The following is a 16,031-nucleotide window of genomic DNA, read 5'->3' as shown; positions in this document are numbered from 1 at the left end:
AAATATTCTAGATATTGACCAGTGAAATTATAAATATTCTAATAAATTTGTTCACTTTTGTAGTTTTCACCTTGTTTCAGTAATATCTACACAATAATTCAGTTCGTAAATTTCCTTTATCTTTGTTCTTTTTTTTTTTAGTTCACCAATGATATTGCTCGCCAATTTCATTTCTAAGAAAAAAAAAAAATACTTCGCAACTATAAAACGTCGACCAAAATTTATACCGCGGTGGAAAATTACAAGTCTTTTATCAAGAAGGAAATGCGAACTCCTTGTTTAACGACCATGTGTTCTTATCGGAACGAGTTTCAAGATATCGAAAAGAAAGATAATTTGTCTTTGCACGCACGTGTCCTGCATGCATTTCTGTCTGGCATCAAGTCCTCAAAGGTTACTTTTAAACGAATAATAATATAATATAATTAACACGATAAATAATATACGATTTCACACATTGAATAATATAACTGAGACAAAGATTTAATTGTAAAAGATGTAATTTATTATTCTGTTCGCATTATTGATTCAGGAGAAATCTCAAGTCGACACGGAAGAAACCGCGGGAGGTATTTCCACGAGGGAGTATCTCGAGCGATGTTTTATTAATTTACACGGTAAATGTGACTTTCGATTAAATTCCAATTAATTTAAGTAATTGGTAATTGAGAAGAAGCCAGCAAGCTTTTAACTGTATATATTTAACGTAAATTTAAACTTTTTTCCGTATAATTTCATCTACATTATCGAAATACTAAAAGTATATCATTTGATATATTAAAATATATATTGCTGATTAAATTAATCAAAATATAGTTGAATTTTTTATAATTTTGATCCAACTTCTGTCGGCTTTATTTTGCGTAAGATGTGTAAATATATATATTTTAGTAAGGCCGTAACTCCGCGCGGATCTACAATAGAGTTTTAGCCTTAAGAAATGGACGTATCATAATCAATTATTCTCCTCGAATTCGACTGTAATTAGTTAAATTTCTTACGGCTTAAGGCTTGAAACATCTATTGTAGATCCGAAGTAAGGGAGAAAGTGTAGATAGAGCGTGCTTGCTTCTCGTTCGTGGCGCTTTTACGCGAGCGATCGGTTGTGGATCTTGAGGTAGCAGAGTCGTTATCGTCATCGTACGATTGTCGTAGATATGCCACACGTATTACTGGGCGATTCGATTGCGGTGGAATTGGAAGGTAATGTCAGGAAATTCCGTTTAATCGCATTGTCCAAATCATTGTCCCTACATATCCCGCATGAGGGATCTAACCTTGCATCAACAAAATTGTAAACAAAACACTGTAAACCGCACAATTCAGCCTTGTGTGCACCGTCAAATTCGTAAATACCCAACTATTCGACCGTACCTCAATCGTCCCGTGTTTTTCCCTTACATCATAGCTTTTCACTCGTTACTTTTTCGCACGTATATTCATACGAGCACAGATTATGTAAGTGTCATTAGAGAATATAGGTGAACACACACAAAATCACCTTGTGTGCACGTTGCTAACGATTGCACTCTCTTGTCGTAGCTCAGGAACCATGGCCACAACCGATTACCTTATATCAACCTTACGAGGTCGAGCAGATTCTGCTTCCCGACAATGCAAACTGTCTGGCAGTACAGGCTTTCCTCAAGATGTGTCAGCTCGATTTTCAAATAGAACCGAGGAAGAATGCGGAATTTATGTCACCGTCGGGCCGCGTGCCATTCATAAAGTGTGGCACAAAGTTAATATCTGAATTTGATGGTATAGTGGCACATATAGGAAGTAAAGGAATAAGTCTCTCCGATCATCTGGATCCTGACGGCAAAGTGGATATGAGGGCATACCAGTCTCTTGTTAACAACGTATTTGTTAATGCTGAGCTATACATCTGCTGGGTAGACCCAGCGATTTTAAATGTTACAAAGCAGAGGCATGGAAGTGTATACCCTTGGCCACTTAATCATTATTTGAATTGGCAGAAGAGACGAGAAGTTATAAAAAAACTCAGCGTACTTGGCTGGTACAACAAAAGTTTGGATGAAGTTTTTGACGACGTAAAGAAGTGTTGCATAGCATTATCTGAGAGGCTAGCAGACGAAGAATTTTTCTTTGGGAAAGAGTAAGTAGTAATTATACTTCTTTTCACTCCTTTTTGTTATCGATTCAATTGACACTTAATAAGTTACAATCCTGTTCCATAAGACCTACCGAAGTCGATGCCCTGGTATACGGTCATATTTACACTCTCACGTCACCTTTCTTCCCTTCCAATGAAGACATTGTTGCCACGATCCATCAGTTTCCCAAGCTTATAGAGCACATGTTCAGAATCGAACACCGCTACTTTAATTTGGGAATACGAAACGAGATTGCGGAAGAGTTTGAAATAATTGAGTCATCCTCCAAGGACACTCTATGGGATGGCTTTTGATCGCAGCCCGAATCGCTTCCTCCTCTTTCCGAGCATTCTTTCACATTATCAATAAATTAGCAAAATATATCTAGTTGTTCTAAGTAAATATGTAATGATTTTCTAAATATAGATTTTCTAGATATATATATATATATATCGACCGCAAGATGCAATATTAACAAGATTTTTTTCACATTTTATATGTAGCAAACCGAATGAGTTGGACGCTTTGGTTTTTGGTCACATATTCACAATAATCACGACGCCACTACTTGATGACAAGCTGGCTACGATCGTACAGGATCATCCGAAGCTTGTGAATCTCTGTAAACGCATCGAGATTAGGTATTTCCAGCGTACAGAGGATTAGATAGAACTTTACTCGGACTTCAGATACATCGAGTTGCGGTACACCGATTATGTTCATCATAAATTGAAGTTCCTGTGCTTTGCCACCAACACTACCAAGGATGATCATATCAAGGAAAATCTATGTAACATTCAATAAAATAACTTTCGACTCTCAATAACGATACGCTGTTGACAAAGGATGCTTTCTGTTTAGTGACACAAGTAATACAAATATTGTTCTGTTTTTTGTGGCAATTCCATGAATAAGAAAAACAGAACGATGCTTGTGTTAATTTGTGTTACTAAAGAAAAAATGTCTAAAAATAGTATTTTATTTCTTCTTGCCGCAAGATGGATATATCTGAAGTGCGAGTAATGTTGAAGCATGACACGTAGTACACTTTCATGTTTTAGACTGTTGTTATAATAACACATGAGATATATATGTATATTAAAGTTGATCATTCCATGATAATGTCTTTTAAATGCGTAATATTGCACATAACATTTTTCAGCTTTTTTTCTCCTCAAGCTATAGACAGTCAGACTAATGAAACGCTGGAGTTCAAGAATTAAGCCAATGATCCAACTGTACCGAGGATATCGATTAAAAGAAAACAACGACTTTTATCTAAACTAAATTCAAACGTAATATCCCAATGTCAGGCAATAAAAGTATGTTAAAACGTGTTGAAGCACGGTTTCGGAAGCTATTAACTAGGTATCTAGTAAATCTCGTGTTCATAAAATGTACCGCCGATTATGTCATATCAATGTTCCTGGTGATATTTATATACGTTTTTCTATATATTTATAATTATTTTATTCAAGTATGTAATTAATGATATTATGTATATTGTTAAGCGCCCACTGTTACGTTAAAGTATATCATACATCTACAGTAATGTAGATGCAGGGAGGGACAATTTTCTAGTCAATACACCAATCTCCATTTTTGTCTGTTGTATACAGATACGGGAGAGGTAATTTTCGTTGTATACATCTTGTATATATGTAATGATGAGCTTGTAAAATTTGAATATAATCTTTCTCTGAGTCTCTGTTAATGTTCAATATATTTCTTGTCTCCAGCGTTTCAGTCATTGCACCGTTGAAACGCAAATCAAGAGAAATCTGTCTATTTATACCCCTCATTGTTTTATTAATATTAGGTCTGTCGTCAGTTTCAGTTTTGTAACAATAGGGAGTTTTTGCAATACCGTTTATCCCAGATACGGTGAACGCTAAAGTCACGTTATCTTTTTCTTCACATCTAATTAAGAAAAGGACTTTAGTGTTCACCGTATCTAGGATAAACGGTATTGCAAAAACTCCCTATTGACACTGTCATTAAGAGTCTTAGGGTGATTAGCTATACGTGATCCAAATAATTTCACGAATAACAATCAATTTGCTTTATTATTATTATGTGTTTGTGCATAATGTGAGTATATCCTTAAACTATGATAAACACTACGAGATGTAAGATTTCTGCGATGCTGCTAATTCTGTTCTTTTTGATACTGAATTCGGTCTATACTTATATTATGAATTATACACAAATTTATAATGTAGCACATGTAATCGTGTATAATTATATAACTATATGATGCGCATAATTATATAATTATTGACAGATATTCTTAACATCTTCGTATATATATATATATATACATATAATGTATATATATTTTTTTCAAGAACTTTTACGAATTGCAATCTAGATGTACAGATTAAAAAATTGTTTTAAAATATAATTTATATAATTAAAACAGAATATAAAATCAGGAGAAAAAGAATGTGTATAAAAATAAAAGATTTTAAATAAAATTTAAAAACATTTTAAAAATCTGAAATAATAAGATATAAACAGAGATCGTAAATTCCATATATTGGTAAAGGAAAAATTAATCAATTGTCAATCACAAATATATTGCTCTTAAATATTGTGTTATGATAATAGTTGTGAAATAATATTTTTACGTAAAAGATACGAGTCTCATTATATACACAGAGGTCGTACAATCACGTTATGGAGAGACTTGGTTTTCACTTGGAAGTATTAATAGAAACTATACAGTAATCACAAGACTATTATGCTGATATTTTCTTGATATTTGATTTTTTAACTTGAAACTTCAAATCTAAATGTACTAACAAAATCGCACATATGCAACACCCTTGTTCACAAATACTTTTTTTGTGAACGAATCAGAATAGTAATTTCAAAATCTTAAAGTATTTAATTTCATTTCTATATACCAACAGGTATATATTCATTTGTGAAACATTGTAAAGTATTATATTATTATAGCTGCTTATGCTACGTATCGCGCGCGGAATAACTATTATTTATCTATTTAGTATCTTTTAAGATATTTTGTATTTTCCTTTTTTTTTTTGTTGGTGTGAGACACGTCAACAACCTTAAATTTTATGTGTATGCTATTTAAATTAATCCGGTGGTAGAAAGCTGAATAGTCGAAACTGTTCTCTAATGCGTGGCCTTACATCACCTCCCTACAATATAAAATTAATTTCAAAAATTACTAAATAACTGAATTCTTTTATCTTTAAAATAGAAAATACATCAGAGAATATATGCGATATATACAAGAACTTACCCAGTTTACCAAGTTTTCTAAAAATGGTAATAATTTCATTAGTTCATTATCTGAACGATCGGCAAACCAACTTTCTATAGGTATACCATTTTCTAGCTGCAGTACAAAACATACATAGTTGTAATAAGCATATATTATTAGTGATGTCAGATATACGTATATATGAATGAGAAGCTATTAAGTTACCTGATATCCAAATGCTTGCGGGCTGTTGTCAATAATGACAGTTTTAGATAGATCCCTGCCTAAGATGGACAAGTCTTTTATATAATTTCCATTAACGCAAACACAGTGTTCCCTGAACAGACGATACTTGATCAGCTTCCGTGTTGGATCCAGTAAATTCATAAGTTTGTTGGCATACACTCGCTTGCTCGCCGTGAATAAAATCACCTCGTAGAGCGACGAGACGTGTTCGAGGAATTCGCGAAAGTACGGTCGCGTTCTAACGAATACTGTGTACGTTACGTCTTGAAAGACTACTGGGAAGCGAAATGCTGCGTCAGATAGTTCTTGCAGACTGCAGTGAACCAATGTTTCATCCTGCAAAAGGATCATAGATAAATGTAGCTGTTAATCCCTCCTCTTATATCGTAAGTGTATATATAGGAACAGAAATGTTATGAACTTTCATCATGTAGAAACAACATAAAACTACAATATAGTATACAATTGATATATTATACATCAATTGTATTATTTCTAAATGATAACATCTACATCTGTATTTGCCTAAATATTTAGGCAATGTCTAAATGTATGTGTTAAAATTTTTATCTACGTGTATATGTGTACTTGTTCCGAGTGTGTCGAACGAGCATACCAAATCCAGGACCAGACTGAATTCCGGACTGCTCCGTGTTTTGAGTGGCAGAGCCGGACATCTCGCTCTCATCGCCGGCGTAAGAGGCGGTAAGTGCTTGATGAAGACATAAGGATCGAATGGCTCCCAATCTTCCTGAACTTGAGTAACCATGTTCTCTACATCGCAAGATTCTACTATCTCCTCGCTACCCACCTCCATGTATTCAACCTCGTGATAACGACTGTCGACGTCCTCGGAATCATATTTGTCACTAAGATTGCCATTCGTATCAGATGGATGATGAGGATTTATATTGTACATACTTGCTGGTATACTGTATTTTGTACTGGGATATCCAGCAGTTGTTTCATATTTTGTTGGGTCTGTTTCAATAGCATATTGATCTTTTGGGAGATCACTGCGGTTTTCATTGTTATCGATTAGCGAGTACTTTCCTCCGTTCGGCAAGTATTTGTCGGACGAGTTGTACGCGGTACGGACGTTGTATATCGACGTTGAGTGCATCAAACTGTAATATTCCGCAGACGTTTCGGCATGTGCGTATAAGGAGGAGTAGTGTATCGATGACGGTAGTGTAGTATCTGTAAGAAAAAAAAAGAAGGGAAAGAGAAAACGTAAAAAATATAAATTAAGATAAGTTGACCACACAAGCGTACGTAAGTATACGAGTACCATTGTTCTTGTTTCCCTCATCATCAAGCAAACACGTGAGATCTGACTGCGATCCTAGAGATACCGGAGGCATTAGACACGCCAGTGAAGATACACTTGGTATGGAAGATTTCAAGTCATGTACCGGCGGTATCATTAAACTACGCGAGTCCGTATTCGTTACAGACGAGCAAAGAGGCAGAGTAGATCCTACATTCCAATTTTCCTTGGATTCCTCCGAAACTTTCGATGGCGACGCGTTTTTAGCAGACTAGAAAAAAACGTACGTGTTACATTATAATAATTTCGGGAACTATCTTTATCGTATTTTTCCGACAACTTACAATAACTGTGTCTATTGGTGGAGCACGATGCAAAGGGGTCGATGTAACCATCGAACGTTTTATACATTTTCTTCTGCGAGGTCCTCTTTCCCGTCTAATAGGCGTGGATTTGGCAAAGTGTAAAACATTTTCTTTACAAGCCTACGAAAGTAACAACAATCAAACAATTGATAAAATAAAAAAGAATGTAAAAATAGCCTGTTAAAAGTACACGATATTATAATGTATATGAACAAGAATTCTTTTAAATCTTTTCTCTTCAGTAGACATTCAACTTACTTCTTTTAGAAAACTGGATGATCTACGTCGCCACTGACTCAATCGGCTGCATTTACTTGATGTTATTACTCGACTACTGTTACTAATATGTTGTACTTTTCTCGTAACTTGCGTTCGATGGCTGGTTGCCTTTGACGCCGTTACACCGCTTAAATTTAAACGGCCACGCAATCTCCTGCTAATCCGTTCACTTCTCAGCCACATTTCAACAAAGTTGTTAAGTGTCCTAAAACGGTACAATATCAATCTTGAAGTCTCCACAGTAAACGTATGTCCAATAAGTTCTGGCTTAATACAAAACACGTATTAAAAAATACTTTGCTTCTAAAAATCATATTCTTTAGAAAAATATCTCTTTTTTGGTATGCATAAAAAATTGCGACAAAAATTGAAGATTTTAACAACATACCTATTTTTAAGAAGAAAATCATTTTAATTCCTTTTTAAAAGGATGTTAAAAATTTCAATTTTTATCGCGATTTTTCGAAATAATTAAAGGTGATATATGTTGATGTCAGAAATCGTTATTTACATCGACCTGAGCGTTTTTTTCGGATCTGTCAAGCGTCGCGGATGCCGCGGTGTGCGGGAGCTAAACAAAGTAATCACGGGCTATAAAGTGGTGTGTATGGTTTCGATATTTTTCAAAGAGAGCCGAGATCTCTCACGAGACGTCAGCGCGCGGGCGGCGCGGGACGTTTCGCGCCGGCTAAGATCGCGCGGGAAAGAAGTTCGATCGTTTCATAAAAAGGGGCGTTCCGGAAGCGCGTCTGTGTGCGTGACGGAGGGCGCGCGGGGGCGCACACACATTGGAATCGCCTCTTGCGGCGCGGCGCCCACGCTCGTCGATGTCCCCGCTGCGTATGCGACGTCCGTGTGCGAACACACATTCACACCCGCGACATACAAGCGGCGCGAGCCGTATATCGATTTACATGCGAACCGCTGTCTGTACGTCCGCGTTCGCGGCGGTTTCGCCGGGAGAAGTTTTATGCCGGTCGACGAATTCTTCAAAGAGAATTCTAGAATCTGATTGATAGGGGATCGCTCGCTCGTTATGTGCTGCCAGCACAAGAATTTTTCAAAGTACGTTTGACGTGACGTGACGTTACGTCGCGTTGCATAGCGTCGCAATGGAACGGCGGCGGCGGCAATAGATCGGCAAGAGGGGGAACGGGGCGCGGAGGTGACGGCGAACCACAGTGAGCGAAACAATCGTGGGACAGGTGAAAATTCGCGCGAAAATCGGCGACTGGACCGGCCGGGCATGAGGAAACACCACCCGCGGTTTCTTACCATACTCCGCGGCGAGTCGGCGGCGGCCGGCGCGCTCGCACCCCGGCACGGAACGGACGTAACGCGGCCGAGGCTCACACACGCGTCTCATTCAAAAATCTCTCGACGCCGTCTCGCGTGCGCTTATCATCCCTCCGAAACTACACAACAAACATGGCCGACGGCGTCACCGTCGACAAGCACTCGCGGTGTCAAGCGCGACGCCGCGCCGTGCCGTCGGCACCGCGATCCGCGGCACTCGCGCGCATTTATTCCCGCCGCGTGACGGGACGGCGGGCGAGCGGCGCACGAACCTCCCACCCGAGTAACCGTTTCGCGGATGTCGACAGGTGTCGGATTGCTGTTTCGACACCCGACGTACATATACATCCGGTCCCTGCCGTTCGCGCCGTCTGCCGTTTCCTGCATAACTTCCGCAGCCCGCTCTGTGTGCCTTCCGGCCCACACAGATGGCTCCCTTCTCGGTTCTCCATAGCGCCTCTCTCGGGCCAACTTTTCTACACGAGATATAGAGCGGATTTTTAACCGATCCGACTTGAATTAATGAACGCTGCGAGCTCTACTATTGGTGGAGTGCACGTAACATCAACCAATAGCAAAGCCTTAATCCAATCCACGTCGGTTTAAAACCCTCGCTACAGTCGAACACGCTTAATCACGCTATTCAGTAAAATCTGTAACAGAGTGAAATGTATTGTATCTCTATTTGACTTTAATCTGTCTCTAATCGAAGAAATTATTTTAATACTGACCGTAACAGTACACCGTAATCGGTAAGAATTGATTAATCGAGCTACTTCCCTCTCTCCTTTCCGCCACCTTCTCCCCTCCGCTGCGTGACGCACTTCAGCGCACTTTAGTAACCGTAGTTCTAACATCTGTTCCCGCTTTTGCGTTCCCGCCAAAGTTGCTAACGACCGTTCGTCGGAGCTGGTTGAGATCATTAATCATCATACAATAACGAATAAGTAAGCTGCATAAGGATAAATAGCGAAATTTTTACCGTTCGTTCTTTCGATTTTTAACCTTAACATGTGTTTATATGTTTCAGTCTGATGTTGTGTCCGTTCTAACCTCTAGTTTTTTGTTTTTTTGCAGAATCTGGATCTTTACTCCGATTATTTTTTATCTAGCGACAACAACTTTATTTCATTAATATGTCCATTAAAATAAAGAGTGTAGACGGGAGCGAAAAAGCATCATTGAAAATCACCAAACTTACAACTGTGGAAGAGTTAAAGGTATTGTTTATCATCTTGTCATTTCCATTGTTTTTAGAACTATTGTTTAGATTTGTTGAAAATTATTTTGACTTTTACTGATGATTTTGACAGCATCAATTGTTAATATTGTGTGCATGTTTGTTATATTCTGAAGCTTGTTCCGATTCCTACTTGAATGTTTCTCAAAATGTCCTTGTTTGACATTGGATTAACAACAAAGATTACCTGAAATCCAAGAAACATCCAGGTAGAAATCTAAACATGCTTATAAATGTTATTCTGATAGACTAGATCTTTTATTTTTTTTCTATAGAGAATACTTGAAGCGGTGTAAGGTCAAGATTTAATAAAATTATGACAATTGATGTTTCCATTATCATCTGTAAAATTCCAAATGTTCTTCAACAAGTCTGAAACAATTTATTAATTTGTGAAATTTTGAATTCATAATTTTTGAACATTTTTTATAAAGCATTAAATAAAATAACAAATATTAAATGATATTTACTATAATTTATGTTTTCTTACTTCAATATCTTGAAGTAACTCTGAAACCATTTGGAATCAGACACAGAGGTTACTCTGTGTGTCCAATCTTGTTAAAATATTATATATGTTATAATTTTAATTTGAATGCTTTTCAAAATATTTATATTTTATTTTCTGAAATATAAGATTAGGTCATAAGTATTACTTAACAATATTTACATGGATATTTTCCGTTATTCAGTGTAAGGTCGAAAAACAACTAAATATTAAAAGCGACTTGCAACGATTATTCTTCTCTGGAAAACAATTAGAAAATGGCAATTATCTTGATAATTATAATATCAATTTTAATGACACCGTATTGCTTATGGTAAATACAGAAGTAAATGATGTTGAGAATATAAAAAATACAAAAAAGGAGAAAGTGAACAAAGAAAAAGATTTAGAAACAGAATTAGAAAAAGCTGAGAGTTTATATTATAAAATTGGTGATGCAGTTGATTGTATGTATGAAAAGACTGGTGCCTGGTATGAAGCTATTGTAAAAAATTGTTATAAAAAGGACATCCAAATGTATTATCAAATATCATGGGAGTTTGATAACTCATTGTGTCCAGACGATATACCTGAAGCATGTATACGCCCACGTGCACAATATTCTATACCATTTGACAAATTATCTATTGATCAAAAGGTCATGATCAATTATAATGTAGATAATCCGGAAAAAATTGGACTGTGGTTTGACTTCACAATAACTGAAATAATAAAGAAAAGAACATTGCGAGAGTTAGTTGGAAAATTGCATATCAATAGGTATGTTTTTGTTCTGTCATTATATCAGCCTATACTATACAAAACAATAAAATGTAAAGTTTTAAGTCTACAAAAATTATATTAAAAAATTTTAATTTGTATTAATTTTTTCTTCAAACACAGCAATACTTGTCTTAATATTCGAAAAAAGGTCAAAGAAGATATATATGCTATAGAAGCACCTAAATTATTAACGGAAAGGACAAACGAATTACTGATAAGTAACGGCAAACGCAGACCCATAGCTCCTAATTGTGAAGAGTGCGAGGACAATCCTGATGAAGAGTGTCGAGTGTGCGGCTGTAAAGTCTGTGCGGGCAAAGAAGAGGAGAATACGCTTTTGATTTGCGACGAGTGTGACGATATGTTTCATATGAAATGCTTGAATCCACCACTCCTAGAACTGCCAGAGGAATCTTATTGGTATTGCCCTGAATGCAAAAACGATGAAAACGAAATTGTCAAGGTATATATACTTTTATTGATGATTTGCCATAATTTTTATTATCAGTGCCATTACTATATGATTTGTCACAGGCTGGAGACAAATTAAAAAAAAAGAAACTTATCCGCCCTGCAAAGGAACGAAATTGGGGTGGTGGAATGGCTTGTGTTCGGAGACAAAAAGTATGTTATATGGTTCCTAATAATCACAGCGGACCGATTCCGGGTGTGGATGTCGGTACTACATGGATGTTCAGAATACAGGTAAAAAAAAACAATATCGAATAATTAAAGACTTAAATGTTCACAAATAATTAACAAATGATAGCCTTAATGAGCTAACGCAGATATAAATGCACAAATAATAATTTATTATTTGTCATATGCAACAAATCTGAAATTATGTAAACGTTTCGACCATTGTTTTAATCTTCTTCATGAAAAAATAATAGACAAAAAATAATTATAATTAAAAAATTATAAGTTATTTATATTGACAAATACAAATATATTTGTAATCATTATTTGCATAATTCTCTTGTTATGATAATGGTAACTTTGGTAAATTATTAAAATCGACTGAACACACGAAAGCAGTCAGTTTTAATAATAAACCTTAGCAGAAACTATAGTTTCGTTCAGTCAGTTTTAATAATTTACTAGTTACCATTATTATAACAAGAATTATATATATAATGACTATAAATATATGTATTTGCGAATATAAATAACTTTTACAATTTTTCGAATTATAATTATTTTTCTATTGTCTATTATTTTTTTTTGTATTGAAGAAGATGATGGTCGACACATTTTTATGTAAATTTAGATTTGTTGTATATGACATTGTAATAAATTATTATTTGTACATTTATAATATTGTTGGATTACCAAGGTTATCATTTCATAATTATAAGAAAACAAATTCTACATAATCTTCTCTTCTATATAGCGTCTTGATCTTAATAAATCTTTTTTAAATAAATATGAAAAAGAAATTTCTTTAGGTTTCGGAAGCAGGAGTGCATAGACCGCCTGTAGGTGGTATTCATGGACGAGCAAGTGACTGTGCATATTCTATTGTTTTGTCGGGTGGATATGAGGAAGACTACGACAATGGTGATGAGTTTTTATATAGCGGCTCGGGTGGTAGAGATTTATCAGGTATCCTATATCAAATTAAAGAAAATTGTTGCTTATCGTGATCCAATTATAAAATACGTCTATATGTATTCAATGCATGTACGAGCATACTTGTATATTTACATTTTTTTATGTACATGCAGGTAACAAAAGAACCAATTCACAAAGCAAAGACCAGGAATTAACCAGAATGAATTTGGCATTAGCTAAGAATTGCAATGCTCCCGTAAATACTAAAATTGGCGCATCGGCTTCTACGAACTGGAAGCAAGGAAAGCCAGTCCGAGTTGTACGCAATTATAAATTAGGAAAATTTAGTAAATATGCACCAAAAGATGGTAACAGGTACATTGAACGCTTTGTTTGTACTCTTATAGATTTACAGTATATCACTCTTTAACGGTCCTTCTTTAACATTTTTTTATTCTATCACAGATACGATGGTATATACAAAGTGGTAAAATATTATCCCGATACAAGTAACGGTTTTCTCATGTGGAAGTATGTATTAAGAAGAGACGATCCCACTCCTGCACCATGGACTAAAGAAGGAAAAAAAAGAATAGAGTTTCTTGGCTTAAAGATATTGTATCCTGACGGATATCTTAGTCCAGAAAGTAACGTAAACGAGAACTCATCTAAGAAACGATCTGTCAGTGACAGTAACGAAGAGAACAATATGCCTATTAAGAAATCTAAAAAATCTAAGTTGGTTTTTGATTTAGAGGATGAATTGAAAGAATTAATAGAAAATGATAAAATAAATGCTAAATTGTGGGATGAATGTAAAGCGACATTGATCAATGGAAAACCCGCCTTCTTGAATTCTGTCTCAGAGAGGTAATATGCTTTATATAAAGTATTAAATATAAATGATTTAAATAGCTTTCAGTAATCAACTTAATACAATAAAATTTTATATCTTGCAGATTTAAGTGCGTTTGCTGTCTCGGAATACTTTACGATCCTGTAACGACACCTTGTGAACATAACATTTGTTTAAAATGCTTAATACGAAGTTTTGATTCCGAGATTTATTTCTGTCCTACATGTCGATTTTCTCTAGGTAATACTTATGATATGAAGATTAATGACGCATTATCGTCTGCATTATTATTAATATACCCTGGTTACAAAGGTGAACGATAATCGCCTTCATAGATTCGTATATTAAGTTACTGATGTAACTTGCTCATTTAATTATTTGTGGATCACAGAGTTAAATTTTCCTTTATTTTATTCCAAGTTGTATTTATTGTAATCATTTATTTTAATTTTAAATATTCAAGTCAGTATATTTAAATCTTGAATTAATTGTAATAATTTTGAGTCTATATTCATTCATTGAAATTATTTTTGATGATTTCAACATAATTTTCTATAATATATTTTGTAATGAAAATTGACAATTTATCAGTGTGAAAATTATATTTTTTATATAAACTTATGATATATCTAGATCATGGTAAGTCATGTATGTAAATTACAACATATATAAGTATGTATACCTTTTTATAGAGCAAAAAGGTACATTATACTTACACATTGGTAAAATGTTAGTAATTTTAAACTTGAATCTTGTTAATTTTAAATATTGTACGACACAAAATTTTATTTTTATGTGTGAGAATAATAAGTTAGTTAAATATTTTATATATATAAGAGCAAGTATTTACATCAGTATAATTGTATAAGCTTTTTATATAACGTAATTTTATTAAACTGAGGTGTCGAGTGGCTTACTGCTCGATTCGATTGACTCGTGATCTGTAGATACAGATTCAATTCTTGCGTTCACATATGCGATTTTTCACGTTTTAAGAGCCTAAAATGGCTTCTTGGTGATTAATACACTTTACCACCGTTTGGATCCGGTATTAAATTGTAGATCCCATATCAATAGATATATGTTCCCACGTTGGAGATCGGACATTAGGCTAATAATCCAATTCCGGAAAAATCATTGTTTCGAAATTATCCTGCTCTAGATTATCCATTTAGAGCAGGAGCCCTAATCTTGAAAAATATTACGAAAATGTAGGGAAATACTATACTCTGCATTATGTTGTTATTTCTCTAGTTTTTTGCGATATTTTTCAAGAATAGGGCTCCAGGCCCATGTCTAATTTAAACCGTAGTGCCATTAGATGGATGAATAGATAAAAGAATATTAAGCTAATAGGATTATATTAGCTAAACTATTTGAATATTTAGTACTTTTTATGTATTGTAGATTTTGTGTTAGAGGAAGTGCGTATAGTACCAGACACTGTCCTGTACCTGAAAGAGATTAAAGCGGCGTCTACAATATAATTTTAAGATGTACAACTTAAACTTTAAGCCTCAAACCATAAGAAATTGATTAATCGTAGACAAATTTTCTTCTCACATTTGAATGTGGTTGGCCAATTTTTTAGACCTAGATCAATATACTCTTAAGTTGATTTGTATGCTTAAAGATGATTAATTATATATATATATATATATATATATATATATATATATATATATATATATATATATATATATATATATATATATATATATATATATATATATATATATATATATATATATATATATATATATATATATATATATATATATATATATATATATATATATATATATATATATATATATATATATATATATATATATATATATATATATATATATATATATATATATATATATATATATATATATATATATATATATATATATATATATATATATATATATATATATATATATATATATATATATATATATATATATATATATATATATATATATATATATATATATATATATATATATATATATATATATATATATATATATATATATATATATATATATATATATATATATATATATATATATATATATATATATATATATATATATATATATATATATATATATATATATATATATATATATATATATATATATATATATATATATATATATATATATATATATATATATATATATATATATATATATATATATATATATATATATATATATATATATATATATATATATATATATATATATATATATATATATATATATATATATATATATATATATATATATATATATATATATATATATATA

The 16,031-nt window shown here is 33.5% G+C and overlaps 3 protein-coding genes across 6 annotated transcripts; 2 read left to right on the top strand and 1 right to left on the bottom strand.

Moving 5' to 3' along the window:
• Window positions 1-213: 213 nt before the first annotated feature.
• Window positions 214-3,821, top strand: LOC108779057 (metaxin-2). 2 transcript variants are annotated; one of them, XM_018546400.1, is made up of 5 exons: window positions 214-393; window positions 533-617; window positions 1,543-2,119; window positions 2,621-2,758; window positions 3,280-3,821. In XM_018546400.1, the coding sequence occupies exons 1-5, from the start codon at window positions 265-267 to the stop codon at window positions 3,338-3,340; spliced, it is 990 nt and encodes a 329-aa protein (XP_018401902.1). In that variant the 5' UTR covers window positions 214-264; the 3' UTR covers window positions 3,341-3,821. The 2 variants fall into 2 exon arrangements, with proteins under 2 accessions (XP_018401902.1, XP_018401903.1); XM_018546401.1 differs by lacking the exons at window positions 214-393; window positions 533-617 and adding an exon at window positions 921-1,203.
• A 1,391-nt stretch (window positions 3,822-5,212) lies between these two features.
• Window positions 5,213-9,121, bottom strand: LOC108779056 (CTD small phosphatase-like protein 2). 3 transcript variants are annotated; one of them, XM_018546397.1, is made up of 8 exons: window positions 8,785-9,121; window positions 7,489-7,714; window positions 7,210-7,350; window positions 6,887-7,136; window positions 6,212-6,795; window positions 5,575-5,931; window positions 5,389-5,484; window positions 5,213-5,284 (listed from the first exon to the last, which is right to left on the bottom strand). In XM_018546397.1, exons 2-8 carry the CDS (start codon window positions 7,690-7,692, stop codon window positions 5,219-5,221), a joined length of 1,698 nt encoding a protein of 565 aa, XP_018401899.1. In that variant the 5' UTR covers window positions 7,693-7,714; window positions 8,785-9,121; the 3' UTR covers window positions 5,213-5,218. The 3 variants fall into 3 exon arrangements, with proteins under 3 accessions (XP_018401899.1, XP_018401898.1, XP_018401901.1); XM_018546396.1 differs by lacking the exon at window positions 8,785-9,121 and adding an exon at window positions 8,021-8,039; XM_018546399.1 differs by lacking the exon at window positions 8,785-9,121 and adding an exon at window positions 7,898-7,916.
• A 549-nt stretch (window positions 9,122-9,670) lies between these two features.
• Window positions 9,671-14,048, top strand: UHRF1 (ubiquitin-like with PHD and ring finger domains 1). The gene is made up of 9 exons (XM_018546419.1): window positions 9,671-9,752; window positions 9,883-10,025; window positions 10,738-11,312; window positions 11,436-11,778; window positions 11,850-12,020; window positions 12,764-12,920; window positions 13,043-13,244; window positions 13,335-13,739; window positions 13,829-14,048. The coding sequence occupies exons 2-9, from the start codon at window positions 9,942-9,944 to the stop codon at window positions 14,046-14,048; spliced, it is 2,157 nt and encodes a 718-aa protein (XP_018401921.1). The 5' UTR covers window positions 9,671-9,752; window positions 9,883-9,941.
• The last annotated feature ends 1,983 nt before the right edge of the window (window positions 14,049-16,031 follow it).

Source organism: Cyphomyrmex costatus, unplaced genomic scaffold, assembly GCF_001594065.2.
Source record: "Cyphomyrmex costatus isolate MS0001 unplaced genomic scaffold, Ccosl1.0 scaffold55, whole genome shotgun sequence".
NCBI lineage: Eukaryota > Metazoa > Arthropoda > Insecta > Hymenoptera > Formicidae > Cyphomyrmex > Cyphomyrmex costatus.
This window is presented reverse-complemented; position numbering and strand designations above follow the sequence as displayed.